Source organism: Malurus melanocephalus, unplaced genomic scaffold, assembly GCF_030028575.1.
Source record: "Malurus melanocephalus ecotype Western Australia unplaced genomic scaffold, MMel_1.1 scaffold_428, whole genome shotgun sequence".
Classification (NCBI taxonomy): Eukaryota; Metazoa; Chordata; class Aves; order Passeriformes; family Maluridae; genus Malurus; species Malurus melanocephalus.
The window spans coordinates 418,865-446,688 of NW_026623660.1; the positions used below are offsets into that span (position 1 = coordinate 418,865).

At 54.3% G+C, this 27,824-nt stretch overlaps 1 protein-coding gene across 3 annotated transcripts in view; it reads left to right on the forward strand.

Moving 5' to 3' along the window:
* LAMA5 (laminin subunit alpha 5) overlaps positions 1 to 27,824 on the forward strand; it is an 83,012-nt gene that overhangs the window by 44,268 nt on the left and 10,920 nt on the right. The window contains exons 8-52 of one of the 3 annotated variants that reach the window (XM_057379952.1): positions 805 to 923; positions 1,663 to 1,753; positions 1,870 to 2,004; positions 2,397 to 2,459; positions 3,443 to 3,583; positions 3,946 to 4,083; positions 4,330 to 4,464; positions 4,922 to 5,056; positions 6,507 to 6,644; positions 6,799 to 6,851; positions 7,023 to 7,122; positions 7,610 to 7,662; positions 8,060 to 8,165; positions 8,986 to 9,085; positions 9,243 to 9,399; positions 10,970 to 11,108; positions 13,784 to 13,926; positions 14,018 to 14,124; positions 14,824 to 14,977; positions 15,245 to 15,405; positions 15,934 to 16,042; positions 16,474 to 16,571; positions 17,042 to 17,243; positions 17,603 to 17,729; positions 17,922 to 18,061; positions 18,797 to 18,912; positions 19,154 to 19,365; positions 19,476 to 19,680; positions 19,819 to 19,963; positions 20,488 to 20,628; positions 20,985 to 21,146; positions 21,294 to 21,395; positions 21,480 to 21,563; positions 21,754 to 21,984; positions 22,489 to 22,602; positions 22,876 to 23,003; positions 23,223 to 23,303; positions 23,715 to 23,929; positions 24,506 to 24,606; positions 25,073 to 25,253; positions 25,543 to 25,686; positions 25,767 to 25,918; positions 25,999 to 26,109; positions 26,931 to 27,042; positions 27,573 to 27,743. In XM_057379952.1, coding sequence (XP_057235935.1) covers positions 805 to 923; positions 1,663 to 1,753; positions 1,870 to 2,004; positions 2,397 to 2,459; positions 3,443 to 3,583; positions 3,946 to 4,083; positions 4,330 to 4,464; positions 4,922 to 5,056; positions 6,507 to 6,644; positions 6,799 to 6,851; positions 7,023 to 7,122; positions 7,610 to 7,662; positions 8,060 to 8,165; positions 8,986 to 9,085; positions 9,243 to 9,399; positions 10,970 to 11,108; positions 13,784 to 13,926; positions 14,018 to 14,124; positions 14,824 to 14,977; positions 15,245 to 15,405; positions 15,934 to 16,042; positions 16,474 to 16,571; positions 17,042 to 17,243; positions 17,603 to 17,729; positions 17,922 to 18,061; positions 18,797 to 18,912; positions 19,154 to 19,365; positions 19,476 to 19,680; positions 19,819 to 19,963; positions 20,488 to 20,628; positions 20,985 to 21,146; positions 21,294 to 21,395; positions 21,480 to 21,563; positions 21,754 to 21,984; positions 22,489 to 22,602; positions 22,876 to 23,003; positions 23,223 to 23,303; positions 23,715 to 23,929; positions 24,506 to 24,606; positions 25,073 to 25,253; positions 25,543 to 25,686; positions 25,767 to 25,918; positions 25,999 to 26,109; positions 26,931 to 27,042; positions 27,573 to 27,743 — 5,952 coding nt within the window. Of the gene's footprint in view, positions 1 to 804; positions 924 to 1,662; positions 1,754 to 1,869; positions 2,005 to 2,396; positions 2,460 to 3,442; positions 3,584 to 3,945; positions 4,084 to 4,329; positions 4,465 to 4,921; positions 5,057 to 6,506; positions 6,645 to 6,798; positions 6,852 to 7,022; positions 7,123 to 7,609; positions 7,663 to 8,059; positions 8,166 to 8,985; positions 9,086 to 9,242; positions 9,400 to 10,969; positions 11,109 to 11,382; positions 11,513 to 13,783; positions 13,927 to 14,017; positions 14,125 to 14,823; positions 14,978 to 15,244; positions 15,406 to 15,933; positions 16,043 to 16,473; positions 16,572 to 17,041; positions 17,244 to 17,602; positions 17,730 to 17,921; positions 18,062 to 18,796; positions 18,913 to 19,153; positions 19,366 to 19,475; positions 19,681 to 19,818; positions 19,964 to 20,487; positions 20,629 to 20,984; positions 21,147 to 21,293; positions 21,396 to 21,479; positions 21,564 to 21,753; positions 21,985 to 22,488; positions 22,603 to 22,875; positions 23,004 to 23,222; positions 23,304 to 23,714; positions 23,930 to 24,505; positions 24,607 to 25,072; positions 25,254 to 25,542; positions 25,687 to 25,766; positions 25,919 to 25,998; positions 26,110 to 26,930; positions 27,043 to 27,572; positions 27,744 to 27,824 lie in introns of all 3 variants that reach the window. The other 2 variants (XM_057379953.1, XM_057379954.1) reach the window with 2 other exon arrangements.

A 27,824-nucleotide genomic window follows, 5' to 3' on the forward strand; every position in this document is an offset into this window, starting at 1 on the left:
TTCACTGGGCTGGAGGGGCTGGTTCTGTGTGTGACTGGGGGAATTGGGGGGCACTGGCACCTCAGAGAGGATTCTGCACAGTGTTTGGTGATGTTCAGGTGAGGCTCACACAGGGAAGCTTCCAAGATCCACGTGGGATTTTGGCTCTGCATTGCAGCTCCTCCTGTGTGTCCAAGGGTTCGTGCAGACGAGCCTCGTTGCYCAATTCTGTCTGTGAGATGAATTAGGTTTGGATGTGTTTACACACAGGACATCTTGATTTGTCTGGAGGAACCTTTGGTCAGTGCTGACAGTGGAATTTCTGCTGCTCTGGGAGCACAGAGCTGCACCGCACGGTGTCTCAGAAACACAGGGTGGCAAAGGATCTTAATCCTGTGAGTTTGTAAACCACACTCTCATGGGGTGCTGGATTTTACAGCTCACTCCTGTCCAGGGCGAGATAAATGAGGCAAGAATGCTGCTCTCTAAGCCTCACTTCTCGAGGCCCCACAGTGTGGTAATTTTTCTTTCTCGTCCATACACGCCTGCACATATTTTACTGCTGATTTTGTGCCCGCTGAGCTCTCCTGGTTACAGACCAGACCTTGCAAGGGAGTTGCTGCTTCTGTGTTTTTGAACTGAAAGGCTTCAGAGAGAGCTCAGGAGATCATGTAACCCTCCAGATGTATTCAGGCATCTTTCCYCATGGAAAAATAGCCCATCCAGCATCAAACCCAGGAGGGAGAATTGACATCTTGAGGTGCAGCTGCTGACTGCAGGGCCTTTGAGGATGGGTGGTTTAGCTCACATTKTTTTGTATTTCAGCCTGCAATTGCAATGGGCATGCCTACGACTGCTACTACGACCCCGAGGTGGATCGACACAAAGCCAGCAGGAGTCGTGAGGACAAGTTTGAAGGGGGAGGTGTTTGCATTGACTGCCAGGTAGGCCCACAGAGTTCCTGTGGGAAAGGCTGGTGCAAATGTTGGTGTTGGTTTCCACTGTCAGCCTGGAGTTCAGCTTCACTGGGACCTCCACCAAGCCCCTCTGTTATCTAAATTAGGTCTCTCCTGGAAATTTAGTCACTTTGCTGTGGATTCAAGGAGTGTGGACCAGTAATGAGAGCAGCACTTGCATTTCTGGCTGTCCCTTGGCTGTCCCACTGCCTTCCTAAAGCTTTAGCATGCTGAGAATTGGGAGGAACAGGTTACTGCCCAGCATATTGGGAAATCCCTGCCTAATTCACCATGCTCAGGTGCTGCCTGGCTTTCTATGCCCACCAAAATGCCAGTCTTCAGTCTCTGTGAAAGTGAGAAAGCAGCTCTTCCCTCCCCAAGGTGACACTGCCTGTGACGTGGGTAATTCAAGCACTGGCGTGAAACTTCTGGCTCTGCTTCCTTGCTGAGAGGAAACAGGTTGCTCCCATCATCCAGGCACAAAGTGGTCAAGATATTTTACAGCTTGAAGGAAGTGAAGTGGGTTCRAGGTCAGATATGAACATGAAACTCACTCTGTGTTTATGGGAGGGTACAGTTTGCAGGAAATGCTTTGTTTCCACATCGGTGTATGTGGAATTTGGAGCAGATTTAGGTCTTCAGTGTGCTGAGCTGCTTCCTCTGTGACCTGGGGCTGTTGGTGAAGCTGGAAGATGGAACTGATGCCTCTCTAACCATTGTCTTTCAGCATCACACCACTGGCATTAACTGTGAGAGGTGCATCCCAGGATATTACCGATCCCCTGACCACCCCATCGACTCTCCGTACATCTGCTACCGTGAGTGAACATCCTGCTGGATCTGCTGACACTGGGGAGGGCTGGAGGGCTGGGCTGAGAGCTTTTCCTCAGTGACACTGCTGCTGACATGTCCCTGTCCCTGTCCCTCTCTGCAGGCTGTAACTGCGAGTCCGACTTCACCGACGGCACCTGCGAGGACCTCACCGGGCGCTGCTACTGCAAACCCAACTACACCGGGGAGCACTGCGACGCCTGTGCCGAGGGCTACCTCAACTTCCCCCACTGCTACCGTAAGTGGAGGGTCACATCTGGGAGCCCACAGAGCCTGCAGCTGTGGGAAGGGCCAGCAGCTCTAGTTGTGGCTCTTGGGGTGTCTTTTCCCCATGCCACGTGGTGCTCCTGTCCCAGGAGGAGTTCTCTCAGGTGGGCACAAGTTTACATTTGGCTTGGGTGAAAGCGGACTGGAGCTTCCCATTTGGCTGGAGTTTCATCTCTCACTTTCTGTGAAAGACAGGTCAAAAGGGGCTGTCATGGATTGTTTTTTTGGTGGGGTACCTGTACTTTGTTCCAGTGTTCCCAATCTTCAGCCTGTTCAGCTCTGGGACTGTCAAGCCCCTGATACTCGGGCAGGATTTCTCTGACTGTGTGTGGTGACCTGTGCCATATCTCTTTCTCTGCACAGCTGTTCCAGCTTTCTCCCACAACGATACTGGAGAGCAAGTGCTGCCTGCAGGACAGATCATAAGTAAGTAATTCASATTTCCTTGGTGCTTTGGCAGTGCTGTCATTTCTGTTGCACCTCCCCATCCAGTGTAAGTCTTTGACTTACAATTTCCCTTTTTATAGACATGGAAACTCTGGCCTGGTGTGATTTTTTTCTCGGGGTCCAGGCCGTGTGGGGATGTCCCTTCTGGCCTCCCTGTGAAAAACCCCCACAAAAGTCATTGGGGGGCTGTGGCTGAGCTGGGAGCTCTGCTCTGGGCACTTCTGAAGGGTCGAGCACAGGCAGCCACTCGCTCTGTGTCACTTCCTCTGGTGTTTAGAAAGCTCMTCCCTGCTCCCTCCACCTCCCTCCCTTCTCATGCTCACTCCTCTCAGTTCATCTGCTCCCTCGTGCTTAATTTGGTCTTTTTTCCCACCAAATCCTCCCCTGTCTCATGCTCCCCAGCAAGCTCCAGATAACCTTTTCCTTCCTTCTGATATCTTGAAGTCTGTATCTTCCAGCCAGGTTTTTTCTTTCCTGAGCTGGAATTTCTCACTTCCCTTCTCATTTTCCCACCTCCCCCTCCCTGTAGCTCTTGGATGATGTTTATCCTTCCTTCTCCCAGCCCTGCACCCCACACCACTGCTGTTGGTGACAGCAGGGCTGGCTCAGAGCTTCGGCACTGCCCAAGAGCACCCTGCCCTGGCAGTGGAATGGTCAAGGGTGCAGCTGAGCTTGGGGTGACCAGAGGGAAACCCAGGGTTAGCTGAAAGCTCTGATTATTCTCACTCTACCCTGAATCAGCTCAGTCTGGGCTGGTGGGAGCAGATTTGCCTGCCCTGTGCATTGCCCTGTTGCCCACCCTGCACCTTCACCCATGGAGCCTGGTTTGATCAAAACATTTCCATCTGATGGGAGGGTTATGGAGGCAAATGCTGGAGCATTGAGCTGCCTCTCGTGGCAGCTCCTGCCCTGCCCTTGAGGCCCCTCCAAGCTCTGTGACAGCCGTGTGTGTCCCCACCCAGACTGCGACTGCTACGCGGGCGGCACCCAGGGCAACGCGTGCCGCAGGGATCCCCGGCTGGGAATGTGCGTGTGCAAGCCCAACTTCCAGGGAACTCACTGTGACCAGTGTGCCCCAGGCCACTACGGACCCAGCTGCCAGCGTGAGTACCGGGACGGAGTCCCCAGGCTCGCCCTGATGGGCTTCTGCTTGTTTTCCACCCGTGCTGGAGAGGAGGAATTCTCCTGCCCCACTTCCAAGTGACAAATTCCTGTGGCTTTTGCTCTTTGGCTGTTGTTTTCCAGCCAGCCCTGACCCTCCAGTGTGCTCCCACGGTGTGGAGGGCTCTAGAGGAATTTTCTATGGACGTGAGCAAAGGGCCAGGCATGCTTGCTCTCAGCTCTGTTCCCCATGGTTTCTCCAGCAGCAGCTCTTCTACCCCAGAGGAACAGACCCTCGGTTCCTTTCCTGGGMAGGCTAAAGATAAAAAACCTGCTTATTTACTGGTGCCCTGTTGCTTTCCAGCCTGCCAGTGCTCGGGCCCTGGTCAGTACGACGGCAGCTGTGACAGCGAGACCGGGCAGTGTCTGTGCCGGACGGGGTTCCAAGGACACTTGTGTGACCAGTGTGCTCCAGGCTACTTCAACTACCCTCTGTGCCAGCGTGAGTGTCTGTCCCTCACAGCCTGGGTGGGGACACAGCCACAGTCCCCTGGCAGGGGGCTGAAGGACTGACTGGACCATGGTTTTGTTGGGTTTTTTTGAGAATACATGTCACAGGGCAGAGATTGGTGATTCGAGCGCTTAAAGCAGCAGCTAATGCCTGTGTGAGAGGCTCAGGAAGAAGGCATTYTGCCCTGATGTGTGGCCCAGCTCGCAGCTCAGGGTGGATGGTTTCCCTGTGTTGCAGTGTGCGGCTGCAGCGCGGTCGGGACGCTGCCGGGGGGCTGCGACTCCGCCGGGAATTGTTTCTGCAGAGCCGAATTCGCGGGGCCACGGTGCGAGCAGTGCAGCCCTGGGCACCACTCCTACCCACACTGCTACGGTGAGAACCTCAGCCTCCAGCTGCTCTGAAAAACACACCTGCTCCTGCTAGACTTGGGTGCTTCTCAGAGTCAGCCCCATGTGGTGTGCACTGTGAATTTGGCAGGTTTGTTTTGGAGGTCATGGATCATAGCGAAATTTGGAAGACAGGGCGGGTTTTATCAGTCACACTTCCTCATCGCAGCCCTGCTGTGACCTGGTGTCTCAGCTTGTGCCTATTTTGTGTGTCATTTTAGTGCATTAACCTACTAAACTGCTGGGGAGCATTGAATGGGCTGTCAAAATTGCTCTGTGGCATTTTCCTGGGRTGGCCCTGAAAATATTRTGTSATTTGCTGRTCAGTTAAGAAATTAATGTAATTCTGATGGAAACRGCTCATTCCTGGGGGGCTGAATGACAGTTCAGACTGCAGTGCATGGTCACAGATCRCAGGGATCATCAGAGCCTTGCTTTCACAGCTTGCTCCTGCGATTCCCGGGGTGCTGTGGACAACAACTGCAGCCCAGCGGGGCAGTGCCGGTGCCACGGGAATTTTGCAGGACACACCTGTAACCAGTGTGCCCTGGGCTTCTACGGATACCCCAGCTGCACATGTGAGTACCACCCCACTGCTCTCCACAAACACCCGAAGGAGACTGTAGCCAGACTGGGGTCAGTCTCTTCTYCCAAGTAACAAGTGGCAGGACAAGAGGAGACAGCCCCACGCTGCACCCTGGAAGGTTTAGGTTGGATATTAGGAAAGATTTCTTCACCAGAACAATTGCCAAGCRTTGGATCAGGCTGTGCAGGGCAGTGGTGGAACACCATCACTGGGATGATTGAAAAGCTACGTAGGTGTGGCACTTGGGGACATGGTGTAGTGGTGGCTTGGCTGTGCTGGGGGAACAGCTGGATGATGATCCTTGAGGTTTTTTCCAGCCTTTATGATTCTCTGATCCTGTCCGTTTCCCTGGGCACTGCAATGCTCCTGCATTGGTGCCAGGACTGAGCAATGCCTGTGGCAGGTGCCTGCAGCCCCAAATGCTCTGACCAGCCCCTCCAGCCATGGGCAGAGTGTCCCCATCTCCCTCCCTGTCAGCAGTCCCGACTGGAAGCCAGATGTACTCTGATGACTCCCAGCAAGAATTTACTGCTCATTAAAAAGTAATCCGTGATACAATTTCCCTGAAGCAACAAAAGAGCATCATCACCCTCTTGCAGTGTACTAAATGCRGCCTCCTGAGCCGTGCCAGCTGGCAGAGCTCTCCTCCCAAATGCTGATGCCGGCAATATGCCTTTGAAGAGGCTGGAGGCAGAGATGGAATGGTCTCTCAGGAGTTCAGTAGCCACTTTTTTTTTTGTCTCATAAAGCCATGTCCACATTGCAGAGCTGTAGGAAACCCGCAGCAAGGAAAGAAAAGAACCACCTGATTCTTTCGGTTTTTTTTAAAATCTGTTGTTTTCTGAGCAGTCTTTTGCTGTTAGCCAGTCGGGGGGTGTCAGCCTAGAATGTCTCCTTTGGCAGGGATTTGAGGAGTGCTGGCTGGGCAGGAGGGCAGGGGCAGCTCCCTGGCAGCTTGCTGACCTTTCCTGTGATAGGGCAGTGGGATCTCTGTGCGTTCATGGCCAGCAGGTCGTGCAGAAGCTGTGCAATCTTTGCCCTGCCCTCACCCTGCTGCCCACATCGGACACCCACAGGGCAGGCCCTGATGGACAAATGCTGCTCTTGCGTGTTTGGGCTTCTGTAGGGTCTGGTTCATCCCTGGTGACTGACTTTTGGGGGATGAGATCACTCTTTCCCTTTCTCCTCAACCAAAGCTCTTCCCTGCCTCTGGAATACRCATAAATGTATATGAATGTATATGAATGGGTGTGGTAAACATTGAAGCTTCTATTGTTTTTCTTAAAAAATGGGGTGATTTTAACCAAAAGCAAAGAATGCATGTGTTTTATTTATAACCTGCATTTGTGTCTGCTTTTGGTGAAGGTCAGGCAGACAAAAGAGGCTCTGCTGGGATCCCTGAATGCAGGAGTCCCTGCAGCTCCAACATTTCTCTTATGCAGCTTGCCAGTGCTCCCGGGAGGGCTCCCTGCACGACACCTGTGACCAGGACACGGGGCAGTGCAGCTGCCGGCCCAAGGTGACRGGGCTGCGCTGTGACAGCTGCGTGCCCAGTGCCTATGGATTCCCCCACTGCGAAGGTAACCCCTTTTCCCTGGTTTCTCTGGTGTCTTGGGTGCTGGTAAATGGGTTAATCATCCCCCAAAAGCTCTGYAAGGGGAGAAATAACCCCAGTTAGGGACGGCCAGGGGGTGAGTAGCTCTGTAAATCCAACCTTGTACCCCTCTTTTCTAGTGGGCTCCTGTAACCCAGCGGGGTTGGAGACTGCAGATCCCTCACTGGTCCCAGTGAGTATCCAGTGACCCCACCACAACCCCTGCAGGTTGTTTTTGTATGATCAGCTTTATCTGATTTTGGCCAAGTCCTTCCTTAAGCTCGGCCTGAGAGCAGCAGACCCCACGTTCAGGCACTGTCCTGCAAATCCTCATCTGCTATTTTCTGCCCCTCCCTTTCTCCAGGGCTCCTGTGCATGTCGGGCATACGTTGAAGGCCCAGCTTGTGACAGATGCAAGCCTGGATACTGGAACCTGACCCCAGAGAACCCCTAYGGCTGCCTGAGTAAGGAAATGGCATTTGCACGGCCCCCAAAAATCCCCTCTGTGCTGTAATGGTGCAAGACCCAAACCCAAGTGTGTGGGCATCATCTGGATTGGAAGTGATGCCCGTTCTTCCATCCCCCCAAAGGGATGAGTCAAAGCTGGAGTGCTCTGGGTAACCCCCATAGGGAGAAGGGAAAGGCTGGAGCCTGGAGCTTTTTGCTTGGGATGRAACATGGGGCTCATGCAATGAGCTGTGCCATTCTCAGCCCTCCCTGCAGACTCCTAATTTTTCTTGGCCAAATTTGCAGAAAAAGCAAATGTCTTTGGTAGTTGTGTCCTTAASAGTAGCTGTCCAAAATGGAATGTGAGCCCTTGTGCAGGGTTGCCTTCTACATGTCCAGTTCTGGCTCCTCTTACCCCAGCCAGTGTCCTCTGGTGTGGTGGGTGCTGTCCCCATCAGGGTCTGACTGACCTTCTGGCTTTGTTGYTCATCTCCCTCTCCTCAGGCTGCAAGTGTGACACCAAGGGCACCATCAGTGGGATCTCSGAGTGCCGGCAGGTGGGTTTGCTCCTCTGCTTCCTCTGAGTTTGCTGTGTTGGGAGTGTTCAGCTCTGTCTCTCCCCACAGCTGCTGGAGAGGCCCTGGCGCTGAGCTCTCAGCRCTTGCACCACAATCTGGGCTCGCATGAGAACATGGGATTAAGACCTGTCATAAATTAGGCACCTAAATATTTCTGGGTCCGTCCCAGGAYGCCTGGATTTTTGTTTGCCTGCATWGTTGGGTAATTTAAGTTATCTGGCCCTTATCTGGCCCACCCACGCGCAGGAAGCCATGTGGAGCATGAAACTCAAAATGCTTCTGCAGTGTCTCACACCAGAACCCAAATAACTGAGGAACAGCTTAGCTGTGACAGGCAGCAGGAGGGAACGAGTTTCCATGGCTGTTTCTCTCRCAGGGCGATGGGCAGTGCTTCTGCAAGGCCAACGTGTGTGGGCAGTTCTGTTCCACCTGCAGGGAYGGCTTCTTCAACATGGAGAATGCAAATTATTTTGGCTGCCAAGGTGAGCCCCCTTYGTGATGTGTCCGGTGAGCGAGGGGGCCACAAGAATGACCCCTGTGCACAACTGACCCCTGGTTGTTGACCTTGGAGAGAAGGGGCAAGAGATGTCCCACCTCTTGTTTTGGGCCATCGTTTTGGGGTGATGTGATTAAGGGCTTTAGGGGTTACAGTAGTAGGGCTGGGTTGATGGTTGGAGTTTGATGATCTTAAAASTCTCTTCCAACCTTGATGATTCTGTGATTCTGTGCCACTGCCCAGAGCACGGGCTGGGGATTACTGTGAATCTGGAGACCTGAGGTGCTGCTTTTGCACCACTGGACACAGGTCTGTCAGGCTGGGAGCAATCAGCCAGGTAGGGTACCCCTTTGGGTGCCAGAAATCCATGTGTTTGAACCACTGGTCACATTCAGCGGTGGTCGGTGCYCCTTCCTCCTGCTGGGAGCAACTGGGCAGGGATGTGTGGAGGGTTGGCTGCTCCCCATTGTGTCCATGGGAAGAGATAAAGGAGATCAGGCTGCTCCCACAGCCCAGGCAGTGCTGGCAGGGCTGGAAAGGGGGAGCAGGGCTGTGGCCAGTGGCAGGGCTGACACCCGGCCGGCCGTGAGTGTTCGCAGACCTCGTTCCGTCACCCGCCTGGAAATAGCTCTGCGCTGAGGTGGGACGAGAGTCCGTCCAAGTGGGGCCGGGGCCAAATGTGAAAACGGATACAATGGAATAAAAATAGTGGCCCCAGGCTCCCCGCCCGCTGGGATGCGCCTTTGATTAGCGACCAGGAGCTCGTTAGCGCGGCGGGAATGTAAACAGGCGCTTCCTGTCCGCAGGCTGCCGCTGCGACGTCGGCGGGGCGCTGGGGCCATCCTGCGAGGAGCGCAGCGGAGCCTGTCGCTGCCGCCAGAGCACACGGGGTCCCACCTGCACCCAGTAAGCTGCACCTTGGCGTGCCCTGCCTCCCATGGTGTCCTCTGCCATGGGGACCCCTGTCCTGGCTGCTGTCCCACCGGTCGGTGCCTGGCGGAGGTGTCCTCTCGCCGCTCCCTTGGTGAGCTCAGCAGGTGACGGTGCGCTCTCTTTTCCCCAGACCTGCACGGGACCATTATTTCCCTGACCTGCACCATTTGAAGTTCGAGCTGGAGGAAGGCACCACGCCGGCCGGGAGGGCCGTGCGCTTCGGCTACAACCCCCTGGAGTTCGAGGGTTTCAGCTGGCGGGGCTATGCACAGATGTCCTCCATCCAGGTACGCCCSGTGGCCACAGCCCAGCCCGGCTCCTCCTGGGGAGGATGCGGCTGGTGGAGGACTGATGTGCTTTTGGCACACATCTTCCACCCCAAGTGCTCCTGAGCCCCCCAAAGTCACAGGATGGCCAGCATAAACAGCACAGTGTATATATATAGCCTGTTTGTGCAGATATTTCCTGTAGGGCTGAGGGTGGCATAGACTGATGAGGGGAAAGATCCTAAATTGGGAATCCCATGACATCCTAAYCCATTTAGATCAAGGTGGTAGCATGGTGATTACTTACAGGGATGTCTATAAACACTGTCCCTCAGTTTCCTTGTTCCTCTTTCAACTGACTCTGCTCTTTCCTATAACTCTGCATAACCTTTTCTCCCTTTCCAAAAATAAGTCACCTCYTCCTCAGCTGCCATGGTCAGCATGGACCTCGTGTTACCCTTCAGCCTTTGCCCTTGCTGTTAGCTGGTTTGCTGTAGCAGTGGTTTACACTAACCTGGAGTTGTGTGAGTCCTGGAAGTGAAGCTGCTCTGTCTGTTGAGTCTTTTTCTCTCCTTGGTGGTTTATTCTGCGTGGCCCCTGCAGGATTGTGTGTGTGTTTGGGGATGGAGTGCAGGGCAGTGATTCTCTGACAGTCTTGTCCTACGTAACATGCTCCTTACTCTAGTGCATGTACTTTTGGTTCTTTTCACATTTTTGTGCTTAGGTGGAATAACAGAGGGTCTGTTCCCCACTGGATTTTAGTCAGGAGCTGAGCAGTGAACACCTTGGATCCCTTGAGAAAATGCCAGCCTTAAGGCTTAAGGATGGAGCTCAAGGTTGTGGCTTTAATGTTGCATCCAGGATTGGTGTTTGAGCTAGAAACAGACCTTGGTAGAAGGGCTAGCACGTGGCTTTGTGCTGGCAGGTCTCCCTGTAGTTTGTTGTCACCAAGACCCTTCCAGTTTGCTCTCCAGTGGGAAGATGGTGTGTCACTGGAGCTTTGAGGAATGCACAGCCCTCATTAGAAGTCTCCCTGGGCAGATCCCAGCTTTGCCCTGTGGGCAGGAGGTTATTTAAGCCTAGATCTCTTTGAAGTTGGTCAAACTCAGCATCTCCTCAGCCGGGCTCTTGCCAAGCAGTGTCCAGGCAGGCGGAGGACTGATGTGTCGTCAATTGTGTGGTCCATCAGCACAATTCCCAAGGACAAGGGCTCAATTCCCAGCCTCTCCTGTGTGCAGTTGGGCAGAGCCCCATAAACACAAGGGTAGGAGCCTCAGTACCTGGTAGCTGATTATGGCAAAAGCCCCAAAGCCACCTGCTGATAACAAAAGCGACAACCTTTCCCCTGTCGTGGTGTGCGCCCCAGCCCATTGGGCTGTGCCCCAGCATGGTCCAGGTGTGCTCACAGCCTTGCCAGCCCCTTCCCCAGGCAGGATGGCYCTCTCTGGCTGGGCACAGCGTGGCGAGTAGGGTCGGTGTGCTTGTCCCCTCGTGGCATGTGGCTTTGGGAGCAGCGAGCCGGCGGCGCTGCTGGTGGCGGTAACTGAAGGTGTGCTCTGCTTCTCTCCCCTCTCTCTCTCTCTCCCACCAGCCCAAGGTAGTGGTGACTCTCAATGTGACCTCCCCCGACCTCTTCCGCCTCRTCTTCCGCTACGTCAGCCGGGGGCCCGCCAGTGTGGAAGGGAGGGTCTCGGTCGTTGAGGAAGGAAAGTTTAATGTTTGTGGCAACTGTAAGTGCGTTTTTCACTTYTAGACTAACTCAGAGCGTCCCACGCTGCGGCACCGCTCCTCTGCCCCTTGTCCCGGCCCGAGGTGTGTCTGTCCCGAGTGTGCCCGTCCCAGGTGGCCRGTCAGAGCTGTGCCAGGGGCTGGCGAGGGAGGGGGAAGAGAGGCAGGCAGGCAGGCAGGTAGGGCAGGAGGGCCAGGCCCTCCCCAGAGCGGGTGGGCGCTCAGGAGCTGCCCCCACAGTGACGTGCGCCCCGTGTGCTCTTTTGCTTTTTGCAGAATAAAATCAGAGTCACTGTAGACGTGAAGGAGGCAGAGCTCTATCTGTTCCATGTCATCCTGAGGTATATTAATTCAGGAGGGGCCACTGTGTATGGCAAAATTACAGCTTATCAGCCACGAAGGAGAGGTAAGGATCCCAGACCGCTCTGCTTCCCTGTGCCATCGCCACCTCCTCCCCATCCCAGCAGCCTTCTGCATCATCCTTTCCAGAAGACGCTTCCATATGGCTTTGCCCATTAGTCCTGCCCTCCCAGCTCAAAGGCTGGCTTGAGTTTGCAGCCCCTTTTATTTACCAAGGCAGCAGCAAGGCAGGCCCAGCCCTGGGGCTGCGCTCTGAGGACTGACAGCACGGGACAAGATCACCCCAGCGTCCCAGGCAAAACTGAGCAGAATTTCCACAAAACCAAAATGGGCCAAGAGCTGGGGAATGGATCCAAACTTTGGCAGCTGAATGTGGTTTTTGGCAGCAGAAGATGGCTGTCCTGCCTTTTCCATGTGCTTCTCCCAAACCTGGCTGCTGGCTTCACACGTGGTGTGGGGCTTGGAAGTGCCCTGGAATTGTGCATGTTATCCAGGAATTGCACTCTGGTGCAGTGTCCTCTCCCTGAGCCACGAGCTGCTGGACAAGAGCCACCAAAAGATGGCTGAACAACTTGGAAATATGGACAGCAAATATTCTGAGAAACAATCTGAGCAACTCGACGTGGGAGCAGACCTGAGGCCGTGGTGGGTGGTTGGCTGGTTGATTTTATTCCTCGGGATGCCACAGTCAAATCATCCTGCTGAAGCTCTTCCTGCAGACCACACGTGCTCAGCACAAGGCTGTCAACATCAATTGCCTAATCTGTCAGTGATGGAAGTTCTCTCCTCTGTCTTGAGTTGACATAGGTTCTGCCTTTGATGTTATATACAAGGTTTGAAATGACAAAACACTATTTTTCTGCCTTTTTTTTTAATAAGAGGAAAACTAGCTTATTTTTATGTCCAGTTRTATTACACAGCAGAAAACCAGGAGCCATGGTCATGCTTTAGGATCCTACCACATGTCAGGAGGTATTTAATCTGTCCCATTCTGCAGAAGAGCTCTTTGCCTTAAAAAGAGTTTCACTTCTTGTGCAGAAGCAATGTGATTTTTCTGGTGCTGAAGGCAAGCAGGCAGACTGATAGACCAGCAGCAGGACCTGGGAGGGGCAGCATCCTTGGGAGGTTTCAGAAGTGCTGAACCACCCCCTGTCTGGATGAAATGCGCTTCACATGGCAAAGGACAAAGAGCCTGGGAAGAAGTAAAGTTGGAAGATGTGACTTGGCAAAAATGGAAGCCTTTTCCAAGTGTRGGATTTTCAGCCTGGTTTCTTCCACTCCACCTCCAGAAGCCATCTAAGCTCGAGTTGTGTATGGCTTCAAAGGGATGTGAAACTTCAGCCTGTCAGGAAATCTGCCCTGGTGCCTGTTCAGGGAAATCTCTTCATTCCTTSCATCCTCACCTCTGCTTCCCATCAGGAAAAGCGAGGTTCTGGCCTTGGCTGATGCCAGACATGTCACAGAGCTACCACACGTGGGAAGGGGTTATTTCCACCCCAGCAGCAGCACAAGCCCTTGCTTTAACTCTTGGCCTCCTGTCTTGTGCCGTGATGTCCGTGTACCACACCAGGACAGTGAAAATGCCACATTCCCCACTTCCTTCTTCATCCCATCTGCTCACTGTGCAGCCATTCCTGGTGAATCCCTCTCACCTGTGCTCTTCAAAGCTCCTGAGACCACAGGGCAGGCACACAGTCTGCTTCTAGGTGCTGTATGGTGATTGCATCCCTTAATGAAGATGTTGTGGGACTGTCAGCTGAGCCAAGGAGCTGCTCAGCAGCAGCAGGATCAGGCCTCACCCCCATCCTGTCCTGTCAGTTAAAAATAATGAAAATCTCATGTGCAGAGTCTGTGTTTGGCAGGAAGAAAGGCAGGAGCACACCTTGGGGGCCTGGAAGTTTGCCAGAAGACAAGTGTCTTGCCTGTGGAGCTGGGGTTAGAATATCCCTAAGGAAAAGCAAATCTGGGCAATGCTTTTTGTCTGGCTCACAATAAATTCTTCACAGATGAGTTCCTTCCTTTTCTAGCTGGCAAAACGCTCCTTGGCTTGCAACACTCTGTGCTTTGCAGTCTGGGGATGCAGAGCACACTGTGAGAGCTCTGGATTTGCATTAAGGATGCAGTGATTTATGTTTGTTTCTCCCACTAGAGCAGATTCAGAGTGCCAGGACAGTGTGGGGTAGYGGTGCACCGAGGGAGTGGGACCCCATCACTCCCCACTGCGCCACAGAGCTGCCTCCCTGAGCATAGCCTGCCATGCCCAGCCCCAGGATTTCCATCCCAGTCCCTTCACAGCWTCTCCCCCCTCCCTCTGCAGGCACAGAGCAGACCAAGCAGATTGTCTTTGCTCCCAGCACGGAGCCAGCCTTTGTCACCGTGCCCCAGAACAGCTTCGGGGAGCCCTTCGTGCTCAACCCCAGCACCTGGTCCCTGGTTGTTGAAGCAGAGGGTGTGCTGCTGGTAAGGCCCTGTGCTCCACTGACCATGGGAGCTTCACAGCTCCCTGGGGTGAGTGTCCCAAGCATAACCCCTGTGCCATTTCTCCTCCCAGGACTATCTGGTTCTGCTGCCCAGCTCGTACTATGAAGCACCGATCCTGCAGCTGAAGGTCACGGAGCCTTGTACCTACCAACCTGCCCCTGAGCAAGCCACCCAGAAGTAAGGATYTGCCTGTCTTTGTGGTGTGTAGGGTCTGCTCAGCTCCTCCTGGCCTGGGGTTAAGGAATATGCACGGTCCATGCCCTGGGGTGCAGTAAAAATGCCTCACAGAGCACTTTGCTGTGGTCAGTAAAGCTTATGAAACTTGCACTGGCTCAGAAAGCCACTTCATAGAGCTCCTCATCCATGGCACAGCCAGTTTGTGTTTTCTGATGGACCCTGGAGGGCCAGCTCACCCTGTGAGATGATAGCCCACCTTTCTGCTAGGCTGGGTTCCCTGTGCCAGCCTGTGTGTGGTTATGTGTCCTGGAAGATGGCTACAATGAGAAGTGTGGCTGGACTGTTTAAAATGAACGTTCTGGTAGTGTTTGGAGCCTCTCAGTGCATCTGCTTGCCCAGACCCTCTCTTCCATGTTGGCAAGAAGGCTGGCTGGGCTCTCTGGATGCTGGTTGTCCATGCCACCTTAGTAGTGGTCCCCAGGATAAATCCCATGGCAAGGAGAGAAGTTCTTTGTTGTTACTGCCCTSCTGTAATGCCCAGTGTCCTGCTCCCCACTGACCCCAGAACTGCTCCTCGGCCCTTCTGAGAGGCCAAAGCCTTGTGCAAACCTGGCTGGGCCCAGGATGTGTGGGTGCTCTTGGCTTTTAGAATCAAGATGTAATATTTCTACCTAACAATTCTTTCCCGTGTATTTCCAGCTGCCTGTTGTACAAGTACCTGTCCCTGGAGGGCTTCCCTGCCGTGCCAGGGGTGGATGCTGTGTGCAGGCTGGACAACCGTCTGCCCAGGCTGTGCCCCACGGAGCAGATCACCCCCTCCCACCCCCGGATGGCCGCCTGCAGTGGCAGTGAYGTGAGTGGCACTGCTCTTCTGTCCCTCTCCAAACACTGCAGCACTCCCCCCCTCTGCCCCTGCTGTCTGGGGCTTTACCTACCCCTGGGCAGGTGACCAGAAAGGCTTTACAGCCCTGTGCTGGTGTACCCTGTTCCAGGCACCCAAACAGTGCCTGGCTTGCAGAGGTTTGCAGGGATTTGATGGGATTTGTTGTGTTGCCCCCTGAGCTGCAGATTTGTAGCTCAGGCGTCCTGCACACATTCCTGATGTCCCTCTGTCCTCCAGGTGGAAGTGCAGCTGTCCCTGCCCCTGGCCCAGCCTGGCAAGTACGTGCTGCTGGTGGAATAYGCCAACACCAACGCCCTGCAGAGCGTGGGCATCGCCGTCAGCTCGCCGCACGCACCCACACAGCAGGGCACGTTCACCTTCTACCCCTGTGTCTACAGGTATGGGCACCTCTGAGAGGGCAAAGGGGGCAGCTCTCTGCCATGGCGAGGAMAGCCCTCACTCCAGATGAACTCTTTCAGGTTTATCTCATAAAGCAGTGCCTTGGTGCTGTCCATCTAAGCTCTGCGTGTCCAAATTCATTCTGGCTGGACACGGATTTTAGTGGCTGGCCATCCCCTCCCAGGGAAGTGTGAACCTGTGCCAGCACAGTCCTCTGCCAGGAGATAATCTGCTGCTTCTGTTTACAGCTGGATATGTTGGTGGGGACCTTGACTTAGGGAATGACCCACAGGCAGGTTTATTGGAGACAGGTCAAACCCAGTCTAACTCCGGGCTGCAACCTTTGCAGTAGGAAACAAATGTTTGGGGTGTCCTTGGGAAAGTTCACTCTTACCAATGGCCAGGAAAAACATCAAAAGCTTCCCAGGGACTTTGTGTAAATCCCCTCAGGACGTATAGCTGGCAGGACAAGAAATGGGTCATGACCCTGCTCAAGGCTGTATTCAAGATGTGTGTTTCTCTTACAGTTTCCTTTGTCGAGGGATTGCYGTGGATTCCCAGAGTCGAATGGCAACTTTTGAGCTCACCTCAGAGGCCACTGTTCGGTTCACCTCTGATCTGGCTGATTTCTTCCTGGTAAGGCTCCCTCTGAGGGCTGCTCTGTTGACAGGGAGAAAAGCCTGGGTTGGTACCAGCCTGTCAAAGGGATTTCCAGTCCTGTTCAGACTGGTGCTGGATCTCAGTCTGTGTCATGACCAGTCCAAGGGGGAATGTGGGCAGTGGGGTGTTTTGAAGTTGATAATGAGAATTGAAATGGGGAGATGATGGGAAGAAGCAGCACTGGGTCAGTTCCTTTTTTATCTTTAAGGCATTCACAGTTGCTTATTTAGGGGTAGAAAAATCCTGTCAGTGTATGGAACTTCTAWGTGCCTTCAGGCTTGTGCCAAGGAGTAAGGGATGGTAAAGAGAGGTGTGACCTGCATGCATTAGCAAAGTGCCTGCTGGCTGGGGGGCACAGTGGCAGCAGCTGTCACCTCACCTGGTRTCTGTCTCTCTCCTGGTGGCAGCACAAAGTGTACCTGATCCCCGCTGCACAGTTCACCATGGAGCTCATCGAGCCGAAGGTGCACTGCATCAGTGTCCATGGCACCTTCTCATCCAACAGGTGAGAGTCTTGGGTCCCCCGTGGCTTTAGCATGAATGGGGCTGTTTCCAAAAACATTTGTTTCCCCCATTTCCCTCGGGCTCAGAGCCTTGTTAAGTTCTTCAGTAGAAAACAATCCCTGGTTGAGGTAGAGCTGCTCACCTGTGTGTTCTGAGCATGGAGCCAGGCGGATGGCCCTATAGCTGAGCCCCACACTGCCTCCTGGGACAGACACTTGAATGTCATCCCAAACAGGCATTCCTGTGCTTTGTCACTTACAGCAAGATACTCGCTGTATCCAAACTTTTGCCGCTCCTTTGAATTAATGTTTGCAGAGGAATTAGCCCATGCCAGTTCCTGTTCTTCCTGCTGAGCCATGCTCACAGTGTGATCCACCAGGACCTACAGGGTGTGCTTCCCTGCCAGGACCCCAAAGCCTGCCTCTTTCCTTTCTGGAGATACTCACACCCTGTTTACTCCTTGTTTTTCAGCAGCTCCTGCRTCCCCTCCAGGTTCTTGAAGCTTTCTCAGTCAATTGTTTTGGAGGGGGCCCAAGCTCTGCCCATCGCCCCAGAGGTGCCCCTGKCTCAGGCTGTCCATGTGGCTCCAGCTGGGGTCCCAGTGGAGCCTGCTCCTCGTCCTCCCACAGCGATGGACCCCACAGCAGAGCTCATTCTCCTGCAGTCCCCACAGGTGTGGATTGGGCTGACTTGCTGGTCCTTATTTGAAACTTTATCTATTAGCATTTTTGGAATTTAATCTGGACTTCAAACTTGTCCCTGAACCTGTAATTCATGTGGACTCACCTGTCTTAGCTCCATCCAACCCTGTTTGGTTCAATGGGATCCCAGGAAATGTTTTTTGGGTGGCACCATTGGAGGGGGGAGTGTGGAGGCAGGATTGATTCAGTGTGGGGATTGATTCACCAAATTCTTAAGACCTGGCAGTTACGCAATAAGAGCACAAATTTGTGCAATAATTAAAAAACATCCCAGCTGTGAATGCAGGGGTCAGACACGGAWTTTTGTCTGTGTTCTCCCATTTTGGGGCAGGCTGCAGTGGTGTTCAGCAGYCTCATCCAGACCCTGGGACGCTACGCCTTCATCCTGCACTACTACCAGCCCAACCACCCCACCTTCCCCGTGGAAGTGCTGATCAAYGGTGGGCGCATCTGGCAAGGTGAGGAGGGCAGGGGCCTGGGGAAGCTGCTGCTTGGCAGAAGCCCTGCAAGTTTTCCATGCCAGAGGRTAACTGTGGGTTCTTTTTGGATTGTAAAAACAAAGCAAGACTGACTCATCCCTTCCAAAGCGAGGGAGGGTGTGGTGGGGGCTTAAGGGATGTGTGGGACTGACACATTTGTTGTCTTTTCAGGTCAGACCAATGCCAATTTCTGCCCACATGGCTACGGGTGCAGGAGCTTGGTGGTTTCTGAGGACCAAATCGTCCTGGATGTTACTGATAACGATCTGACTGTGGTTGTTCGAGTGCCAGAGGGCAAGCAGCTGTGGCTGGTGAGCCTCTCTCCAGGAAGCTCCCAGAGGATGCTTCAGCAGGGCTCAGCAGGGAGTTTTTCCTTGGATTTTTGTCAGCAATGTTTCCCACCATCTCTCAGTCTCTAAACTCCCCTACAAAGTTGTAATCTCCATCCTTAGTGGTGTGGAGTTGTGGGCAGAATTCACAGGGGCAGCTTCTGTTTATGACCATTGTCCTTCCCTGTCTGGTTTTGATATCAAAACAAGGCAGAAATTGAAGCTGGTTTTTTGCATATATAGTTTGTGGTAATCCAGAATAAGCCTTATTCCCACCCTAGCAATATTTTAAACCTGCATAATATTGATTGTTCAGGTAGCCCTTGTTACTCTCAGGCAACAGGACTAGAATATTGAGMAAAATTTGGATAGATGGCTGAAAGACAGAACTGGAAACCAGGTGCCTTCATGTCTATAAATTTAAGATGACAGTGACTGCCTCCCTGCTGAGACACAGCCAGTGCTGTGCTCTGGGATTATTCTGCCTGGTTTTAGTCCAGTGAATTTGGGCCACTCCTGRTGTGGAGCACTGGGTTAGATGGACCCTGATGGACAGACCCCAACAGAGAGGTGACTCTGGGTTTTTGCAGCACTTGGTGTGTTAGGTTCTGTCCCAGCAAAGGGTGAAAGGTTAAAGGACTTTACAGTCATTTTGGATGGTGTCTGTCTGTCTGTCTGATGTCTGCCTGGCTCACCCAGCTCGCCCTTGCCTTGCAGGATTACATCCTTGTGGTGCCTGAGGACAGCTACACCTCCCAGTACCTGCAGGAGGAACCCCTGGACAAGTCCTATGATTTCATCAGCAGCTGTGGCATCAACAGCTTCTACATCAAGTGAGATCCTTGGCTTTGGGTGTCTGCAGGCTGCAGTTCTCAGGGAGCAGCTTCCCTTCCCTTCATGTGTGGCAGGGATGGGGCTGGTTAAGGCTTTCCTTCTGTTGACCAAATGTCGATATTTGGGGGATCTCGGTGTCACAGGGCTCTCTGTCCCACTGACCCCATACCCGTAGGAGATCCTGCTGGATTTTGGGTGGAGGGGATGTGCTTCACTGACTCCTGCCTCCTTCCCCTGCAGCCCCAGCACGTCCTCGAGGTTCTGTCGTGACTCTGCCATCTCTCTGTCCCTCTTCTACAACAACGGGGCTCAGCCGTGCCGCTGTCACGAGGCCGGGGCGCGGGGCAGCCAGTGCCAGCCCTTTGGGGGACAGTGTCCCTGCAAATCCAACGTCATCGGCCGCGAGTGCTCCCGCTGTGCCACCGGCTACTGGGGCTTCCCCAACTGCAGGCGTGAGTGTCCCCAGCTCCTGCTGTGCCTTCCCAGCSCTTGCTCTGTGTCCATTTTCCCCACGTTCCTGGCTCTGGCTCCCCCAGACTCAGCCCTTCCCTGCCCCTTGCAGCCTGTGACTGCGGGACACGTCTCTGTGACGAGGTGACGGGGCAGTGCATCTGCCCCCCGCACACCCTGAAGCCGGAGTGCGTTGTCTGCGAGCCCCAAACCTTCGGCTGCCACCCCCTCATCGGCTGTGAGGACTGCAACTGCTCCCGGCCCGGCGTGCAGGAGCTGACAGAGCCRGGCTGTGATGTGGACAGCGGCCAGTGCAGGTGAGGGAGCCTTGTCCTGGGGACATCCAACAGCATCCCCACTCCCTGCTGGAGTGATGGGCGAGCTGCAGGGTGGAAATGTGCAGAACAGGGAGGGGTAAAGCTCTGAAAGCTCTCCTGGCTCGTGTGTCCCCCCAGGTGCAAGCCCAACATCGTGGGGCGGCAGTGTGACCTCTGTGCCCCCGGCTATTACCGCTACCCCGAGTGCCGGCGCTGTGACTGCCACCAGGCTGGCACCCAAGCCAGCGTGTGTGACCCTGTCACGGGGCAGTGTCACTGCAAGGTCAGTCCCTCGGTGCCTTTCTCCTTGGCTGGGCTCTCTGCTCTGGATGGGGTGGCAGGGGCTGGGTGTGCCCAGCGTGCCGGACACAGCAGGGCTGGGGAAGGAGCGTGCCTGAGCTGCAGCCAGCCTGCCCCACGGGGTGGTGGGCTCAGAGCAGCCTGAAAGCTCTTGTTTCCCCATCCTCCTGGCCGTGAAGGTTGGCTCCTTGGGCTGTCACTGGGGGAGATGGTCAGTCTGAGCCCAGCCATGGGTCAGAGCCTGTTGCAGGTGGAGCTGTCAGCCCTGTTGGCTTTATGGCAGCAGAAGGACTCCAACAGCTTCTGAGCTGCTTTGTAGGGCTCAAAAGTGTTTTCTCCAGGTGAATTTAATGTTTGATGGGTGCTGTACAGGCAAACTTGTTCAGGGACTGCTCTGCCATCTTCCAGCATCAATCATTGTGCTTTCATAAGTCAGACAGCCTCCCCATCCTCCACTGAGGCCTCATGAGAAGCTGCTGACACTGTTGAGCCTTGCTTGTCTTTCAGGAAAATGTGGAGGGGCTGAGGTGTGACCARTGCCGCCTGGGGACGTTTTCTTTGGACGCCAACAACCCCAAGGGCTGCACCAAGTGTTTCTGCTTTGGTGCGACCGACCGCTGCCGCAGCGCCGAGAAACACCGAGCGGAGGTGAGAGGGGCTGGGGGCCCCCAGAGCCTGCAGGGTGGGGTGTCCCCATCCCCCTGGCTCCCTGCTGCCCTCGGGTCTCTGTCCTGCATTAATCCCACTGAAGATCCACSGTGAGCAGGGTTCTCTCTGACTCCCTGTGCCCATCTCCTGCTTTCAGCCCCTTTTCCTGGTCTCTGGGGTCTCATGTGCTGGGCGGGGGTGATGATCAGCCTTCCAATGGCTTCATCAGGATGCATGTGAGGTGTGAGCCTGTTTTTCCCCTTTCTGCTGCTCTGGGAGCTGTCCTTCTGGAGCATCAACACCCAGATACTTTCTGTAACTCCACCAGAAGTCCCACAGTTGCTCTTCCCCYCCAGTTTGTCGACATGAATGGGTGGCTTTTGCTGAGCAGCGACCGCCACGAAGTGCCCACAGCTCTGAGCCCAAGGGAGCAGCTCGTCACTGCTGACCTCAAGAACCTTCCAGATGCCTTCCAGGAGCTCTATTGGGTTGCACCCAGCTCCTACCTTGGGGACCAGGTGAGAGAATGGGGAGCCACGCTGGCCTCACCAACACGTGTGGCAGCAGCCTGACATGCTGCTCACACTGTAGTGGAATATGGACATCTCTGTCTTGTCTCAGTGGTGTGGAATTGCAGCAATTTATGGGATTTGTCCCTCCCTCAGGTTTCCTCCTATGGAGGGCACCTTCGCTACGAGCTGCACTCCAACCCTCGGAGGGGTGACGTGTTCATTCCCATGGAGTCCCGGCCAGATGTCATCTTGAAGGTGCAGCCCTAGAAATTCCCTGGTGCTCCCTGCTAATCAGGAGCAGGATGAGGTAATGACTTATTCCTTCCTTGCTTTTTCCAGGGAAATCAGATGAGCATCATGTTCCTGGAAAGTGCCTACCYGTCCCCAGGGGAGGCACACCAAGGCCGGTTGCAGCTGGTGGAGGTGAGTTTGCACACACAAGGGAGGTGCTCACATGCTGCTGGAAAGCACAGACCTCATGCAGCATTTCAGGTGTTGCCAGGGCTGTTTCACCTGTGGAAAGGAGAGATTCCAGCAGCAGGGTGCTGGAGGCAAGGCTGGATGTTCACGTGCCTGTGTTTCCTACCAGTAATGTCAGGTTTTTCTCCACCAGGGTAACTTCAGGCACACAGAAACACACAACCCTGTGTCCAGAGAGGAGCTCATGATGGTGCTGGCAAACCTGGAGCAGCTGCAGATCMGGGCACTCTTCTCCCAGCTCTCCTCCTCCGTGTCCCTGCGCCGCGTGGTGCTGGAGACGGCGACAGACACGGCCACGGGTGTCCATGCCAGCAATGTGGAGCTGTGCTTCTGCCCAGCTAACTACCAGGGCGACTCCTGCCAGGTGAGGGGGAGCTGGATGTGCKGTGCCAACCAGAGCACAGTCACACAGTCACATTTTGGGTCTGAGCCATCCCTTGTGCTTGGTGGGTTTGGATGTTTGTGSAAAGCAGTGGTGCCAAGGCACCAGCAGCCTCCAGTCTGACTCCTGAGGGTTTCAGTTGCAATGACAACTCAGGTTGTTCCACGGGAAGGATCATTCCCCACCACAACACTGTGCACTTGGGAGAGGTGCAAGAGTTGTATCTGCCCTTCTGGAAGGGGCGTGATGGGGAAATCATTCAGGTGTTGTGGTACCTTGGAATGGATCCTTCTCTCTGGCCAGTTCTCTCCTGGTGTTGAGGAGCAGAAAGGGGCTGCACTGAAAAAATCTTCATCATTGCTTTAATCTCTTCTCCATCAGTAAAACCCTGTGGGAATTCTGTTATGGAAAATAATTTCATTTCTTTGCTTTTCCCAAAAGTATCGGGCTTGTTTTTCTGATCTCTGCCTTTTTCTGTCCCCTCAGGAATGTGCTCCAGGTTACTACAGGGACACCAAGGGGCTCTTCTTGGGAAAATGCATCCCCTGCCATTGCAATGGCCACTCAGATCAGTGCCTGCCAGGCTCTGGGATCTGCCTTGTAAGTAAATAGGGGAGCAGTGTGGTATTTTGGAGTTAGGAGGTCTGCAGCATGTGATTCAAGAGCTCTTCACACGTTAACTGGGCCAGCAGGACTATCCCTGGGGGGAGCATTGGCTGCACTGTTTCAGTGGTGACCCTGCTCAGGGTCAGCTCAGGGTGTGAGGCAGTTCTGGGGYAGAGGAAGGACTGGGGCATCCTGATCAGGAGGTTTTAGTGCAGCCATCATTTCCTGTTGGCAGTGTTGAGCCCACAGCTTGCCTTTCCCTTGCAGAACTGCCAGCACAACACAGAAGGAGACCACTGTGAGCGGTGCAAGGATGGCTACATGGGCAGCCCCTCTGCCCAGGAACCCCTGCAGTGTGTTGGCTGTCCSTGCCCTCTTTCAGTTGCCTCCAACAAGTAAGAACCCCAGCATGGGATTGCCTCTTTGGCCTCACTGTTTAACCACTGGGAACCCATCTGTGCCCCACCAGGGCAGGTGTCCTGATGCCATCCTGGTCCCCAAATCATGACCATGGCATCTTACCCAAGGCCCCAAACAGCCACAATGAGTGATCAGCTCCCCTGGCACCACGTCAGGGGTAACTGCACCTCCCTGTGTCRCCCTTCTCGTTTCAGTTTTGCTGTTGGTTGTGTCCACAAGGGTTCCAACATGCAGTGCCTCTGCAAGCCGGGCTACGCTGGACCCAACTGTGAGCGGTAAGGGGGGTGGCACCCGTGCCTGGGGGACATCAGACACCACACTGACCCTGTGCAGCCCCTGCTGTGGCACAGGAGAAGTTGTCYCCTTAAGGACTGCAGCAGCAACAGTTGGCTCTGCCCCTGTGTGCTTTGTTCTGGCAGCATTTCCTTCAGTCCTTTTCAAACTGCAAATGCCCCACACTTGAAATTCTGTTAACCGTGGGTGCACGGCTTAGCTGTGCTTTGCCTTGCCTTGCAGCCTGTGATAAAAGCACCTTCTGAGGTGTCAGGAGGCAAAACATAAAGTGCTTTGAGATCCCTGAGTTTTGCAGCAGCTGCAGGTGTTGGATGCTCACTCTGTTGCCGCTGTGCCCCTCCAGCACACAGAGCAGGATCCTCTCTCTGTTAAAACTTTCCGTGTTCCTGCAGGTGTGCCCCGGGCTACTACGGCAACCCKCTGGTGATCGGCAGCTCGTGCCAGCCCTGTGACTGCAGTGGCAACACGGACCCYAACATGCTGTTCAGCAGCTGTGACACTCTGACAGGCGCCTGCTCGGGCTGCATGCACCACACGGCCGGCGCGCGCTGCGAGCTCTGTGCCCCCGGCTACTACGGGGACGCCGTGCTTGCCAAGAACTGCACGAGTGAGTGGGGCTGGCATCTGGCACACAGCCAAGGGGAGGGTGGACAGACAGGCTGTGGGTGTGTTTAGCCCCTTAGCCAGGCTGTGTTGCCCCAGTGAGTTGGTTGTGCACGTTGCAGCATTCTCTAAAGCTGATAAATGAGGAGATTGATGTGGTGGTGTTGGGTTATAAGTTGGATTTGATGATCTCAGAGGTATTTTCCAACCTAAATGATTATATGGAAAACTCCCTGCCCTCCAGCATCACAATTTCATAACTCCCAGTCTGCTCCTGAATGCCAAACTGCACCCAGGCTGGAAGAGTCTTGCCACGAGCAGCTGCTGCAGCAGCAGTKCTGGTGCTCCYTYGGGAGCAGGGGTTTGCACAGMCCATTCCAGCACTGCTCCTCTCTCTCTGAGGAGCAGCAGCCTAACTGCAGCTTGCAGAAGGGGTCATGGCAATAAGCTGTTGTGAGGAGCAAATCTGTCTTTACTTTGTCTGATAGATAAGGGGGAATAGGATTCCCTGTTAGCAATAAGTGTTGGGAGTGGCTGCCAGGCTCCTCAATGTAACATTGGRTGTATTTCTCCCTGGCAGAATGCAACTGTTCGCCTTGTGGGACTGACTCCTGCCATCCCCGGACTGGCCAGTGCTTGTGCAAGGCTGGAGTGACAGGCCAGCACTGTGACCGCTGCGAGGTGAGGCTCACCCGTGCACTGGGATGGTGCCTGTCCTTGGATGTGGCTGAGGGACAGCCCTGCTGTGTGTCCCCAAGCCTGTGAGCAGGGCAGGGCAGGGCTGGCTGCCAGCGGGTGAAGGCTGGATTTGCATGAGCTGCCCCTGTACATGGCAAAAACCTATTAAAGATCTGGCAGCAWGCAGTGGAGGCAGCATTCCAGTTACATGGCATCGTTTGGGAAGCTGCAGTAAACCCCTGAATTTTCCTGAATGCTCCCAGCATGGGTATTGCAGCGTGAGGGAGGGTTTGTGGGGCAGTGACATGGTGTGTCAGAGTTCTCACTGCAGCTCCACATCTTTACCATCGTGTTTTGGGCTTTTTGGTGGTCAAACCACACCTAGAAAGGAAGGCTGAGTCCCACATKGCTGCCCCAGGAGAGAAGCACACTTGCTGACTGGCACATCCTCTGTCCTGCTTTTCCCTAGGAGGGGTACTACGGCTTCGAGGGGTGCTCGGGCTGCCGGAGGTGTGACTGCGACGTGGGCGCCGTGGGCAGCAGTTGCCACGAGCAGAGTGGCCAATGCCACTGCCTGCCCGGGGTCAGCGGCACCCGCTGCCACCAGTGCGCYCCGGGCTACTGGGGCCTCGGCCGGGGCGGCTGCACAAGTGAGTGTGGGGGCCCAGCAGGGCACTGGGACGGGGCTGTGGTGCTGGTGTAGCTGCTGAAGGCGGCTTCACAAGTGAGTGTGGGGTGCCAGCAGGGCATTGGGATGGGGCTGTGGTGCTGCTGCAGCTGCTGAAGTTGGGTAACATCTGGCAGTGTTCCGAGGGAGCGTGCAGTCACTGGAAACCCATGGCAGGGGTGTGTGGATGAGCACAGCTGAACAGCACCGCTCCTTCCATTTCCTTGGAGTGKTGAGAGCACAAAATGATTCCCTGCTGTTGCACCCTGCAGAGTGCGAGTGCAGRGGGGGCTCCTGTGACCCCCGCACCGGGGAGTGCACGTGCCCCAACGGGCTCACGGGGAAGCAGTGYGACGTCTGCCAGCGCGAGCACGAGATCCTGGTGGCCAACGGCCCCGACAGCACCAAGTGTGAAGGTCTGTGTCCCTCTGTCCTGGGGAGGGAGGGGAGGGAGGTCTGAGAGAGGGTCTGAGCTGATGGCTGACCACCCCTGCAGTGTGTGACAGCTGTGTCCTGCTCCTGCTCGAGGACCTGCAGAGCATCGAGAGGTCCTTCCCATCCATCCGCGGCCAGCTGGTCACCCTCAACGCCAGCTCCATCGCCTGGGCTCGCCTGCACGGCCTCAACAGCACCATCATGACCGTTGCTGTACGTGGAAGGGTTAATATCACTTTCTGCCCTGTGTTTCCTGACCTCTTGGCCTGATTTGATCTCTTTTTTTCCCCCAGAACCAGCTCCGTGAGTACCACAGAGCCATGAGCAGGGTCAGGCAAAGGGCTGACGAGCTGGAGGATGAGAACATGGATCTCACACAGGACCTGAACGCGCTGCAGCACAAAGTAGGGAATTGCTCTTTCTTTGCCGGAGCACAAGTCCCCCTTTTACCCAAATGAGGGCTTTGAGGGCTGTCAAGAGCCTGGTCCAGGCAGTTTGGATCTCCTGCTCAGCCAGTACTAAGTTGCAGTGTTGGATGATCTACTTTGCTCCCTTGGAGAGCTGAAAAACATTATATRATATTGAGAGTTTTCCTTGATTTACTGCTTACTTTTGAAAAATAAATTCAATCAAATATCRTATATAGAAGGAGCACAGAAGTAGGGAACATAAAACATCTGGCTCCATCATGGATGCAATCTATATCCAGTCTAAAACCCAGCAGTTGTGTCTTCAGAGAACTTATAAAGTGAGAAAGATTTGATTTCACTTTATGTGATTTATAAACTGCCTGCCCCTAATCTGAGGGAGAGGGAAAAATYTCTGTTTGGTGCCATACTTCCCCAGAGAACTGCAAGGACACACTGCCCCTGTGTGTACCAAACAGCCAGGCTGCAGCTCTCTGTCTCTCTTGATCAGGACCTAGGGGTGCCTGGCTGCAGGCTTTGGGTTTTATCCTCTGTTAAGAGCACGGAGCAGTTCTGTCCTCTGTGGTGCTGGGATTGTTTCAGCATCCAGAGCCTGTTGCATTGGAACTGTGTTTATTGCTTGTCCTTCTCTGAAGGTGCTAAATAAAATCATCCTTAAATGCATTGTAGGACAGCAGCACGGGGCAGGCTGCACCTCACAAGCTGCACAATCCCAAGCCTTGCCTGCTTTTTTTGGGAGCAGCAAATCACATCAGGTGTCATCTGCCCCTTGAGCTGAGGCAGTGTTTGTGTTGTAGATGACCATGACTCACAGAGAAGCAGTCCGTGTTGAGCAGCACACGAGGGACACGTACCAGAGAGGGGAACAGCTCCTGCTGCACATCCAGAGCATCCAGAGGGGCATTGCAGGTATGAAATGAGGGGTTTTGGGGTTTTCTGCCTGTGATATGCCAAACTCTTGGTTTCAACTGCTGCCAAGTGGTGCATTGTTTAGAAAAGGCCATGGAGAAAATGAGGAAAAATACAAATGAAATTGAAATTCCTGCAGAATCGCATTTTATACTCTGACCAGGCTTATTGTGAGTCTCAGCTGCTTGGTTAAATGCAAGTCTGGGGAAAAAAACATATTGAACTTGCACAAATGTGATTAAAATGCATAAAATAAAGGCACTCTGGAATGCAGCCTCAGGAGGGATTGAGCAAAACAGAGTGTTTGGATCTGGGAGAGGAGTAAAACCATGGAAAGATGCTTGGGATATAACCCGTGTTACTGCTAGCAGCTAAGGAAGCAGGACCATGGGGCAGTGCCTCTGGGTGATCCCAAGCAATTTATTGTGTGAGTTCTGCCTGAAAGCTGTCCATGGTTTGTGAGGGCAGGAGCCTCAGGGGGTGTGAGGGACTGCTTTGGTCAGTGCTGATGGGGGTGGGTTTCTCTGCAGACATGCTGAGGCAAATGGCCAGGTTTGGGGCCGCCAACGCCAGCACCACGTCCGGCGAGGAGATCCGGCAGAAGGTGGCCGAGGTGGAAAGGATGCTGAGGGAGATGAGGGACAGGAGCCTGGTGGCCCAGGAGGATCTGGCGAGGCGTGAGCACGAGGAGGCTCAGAAGTGTGAGTTCTGCTTGGTGGGATGGKACAGGGCTGCCCAAACCCTGCTGGGGGTGGCTGTTCTGGCTTGGAACAGACACTGCG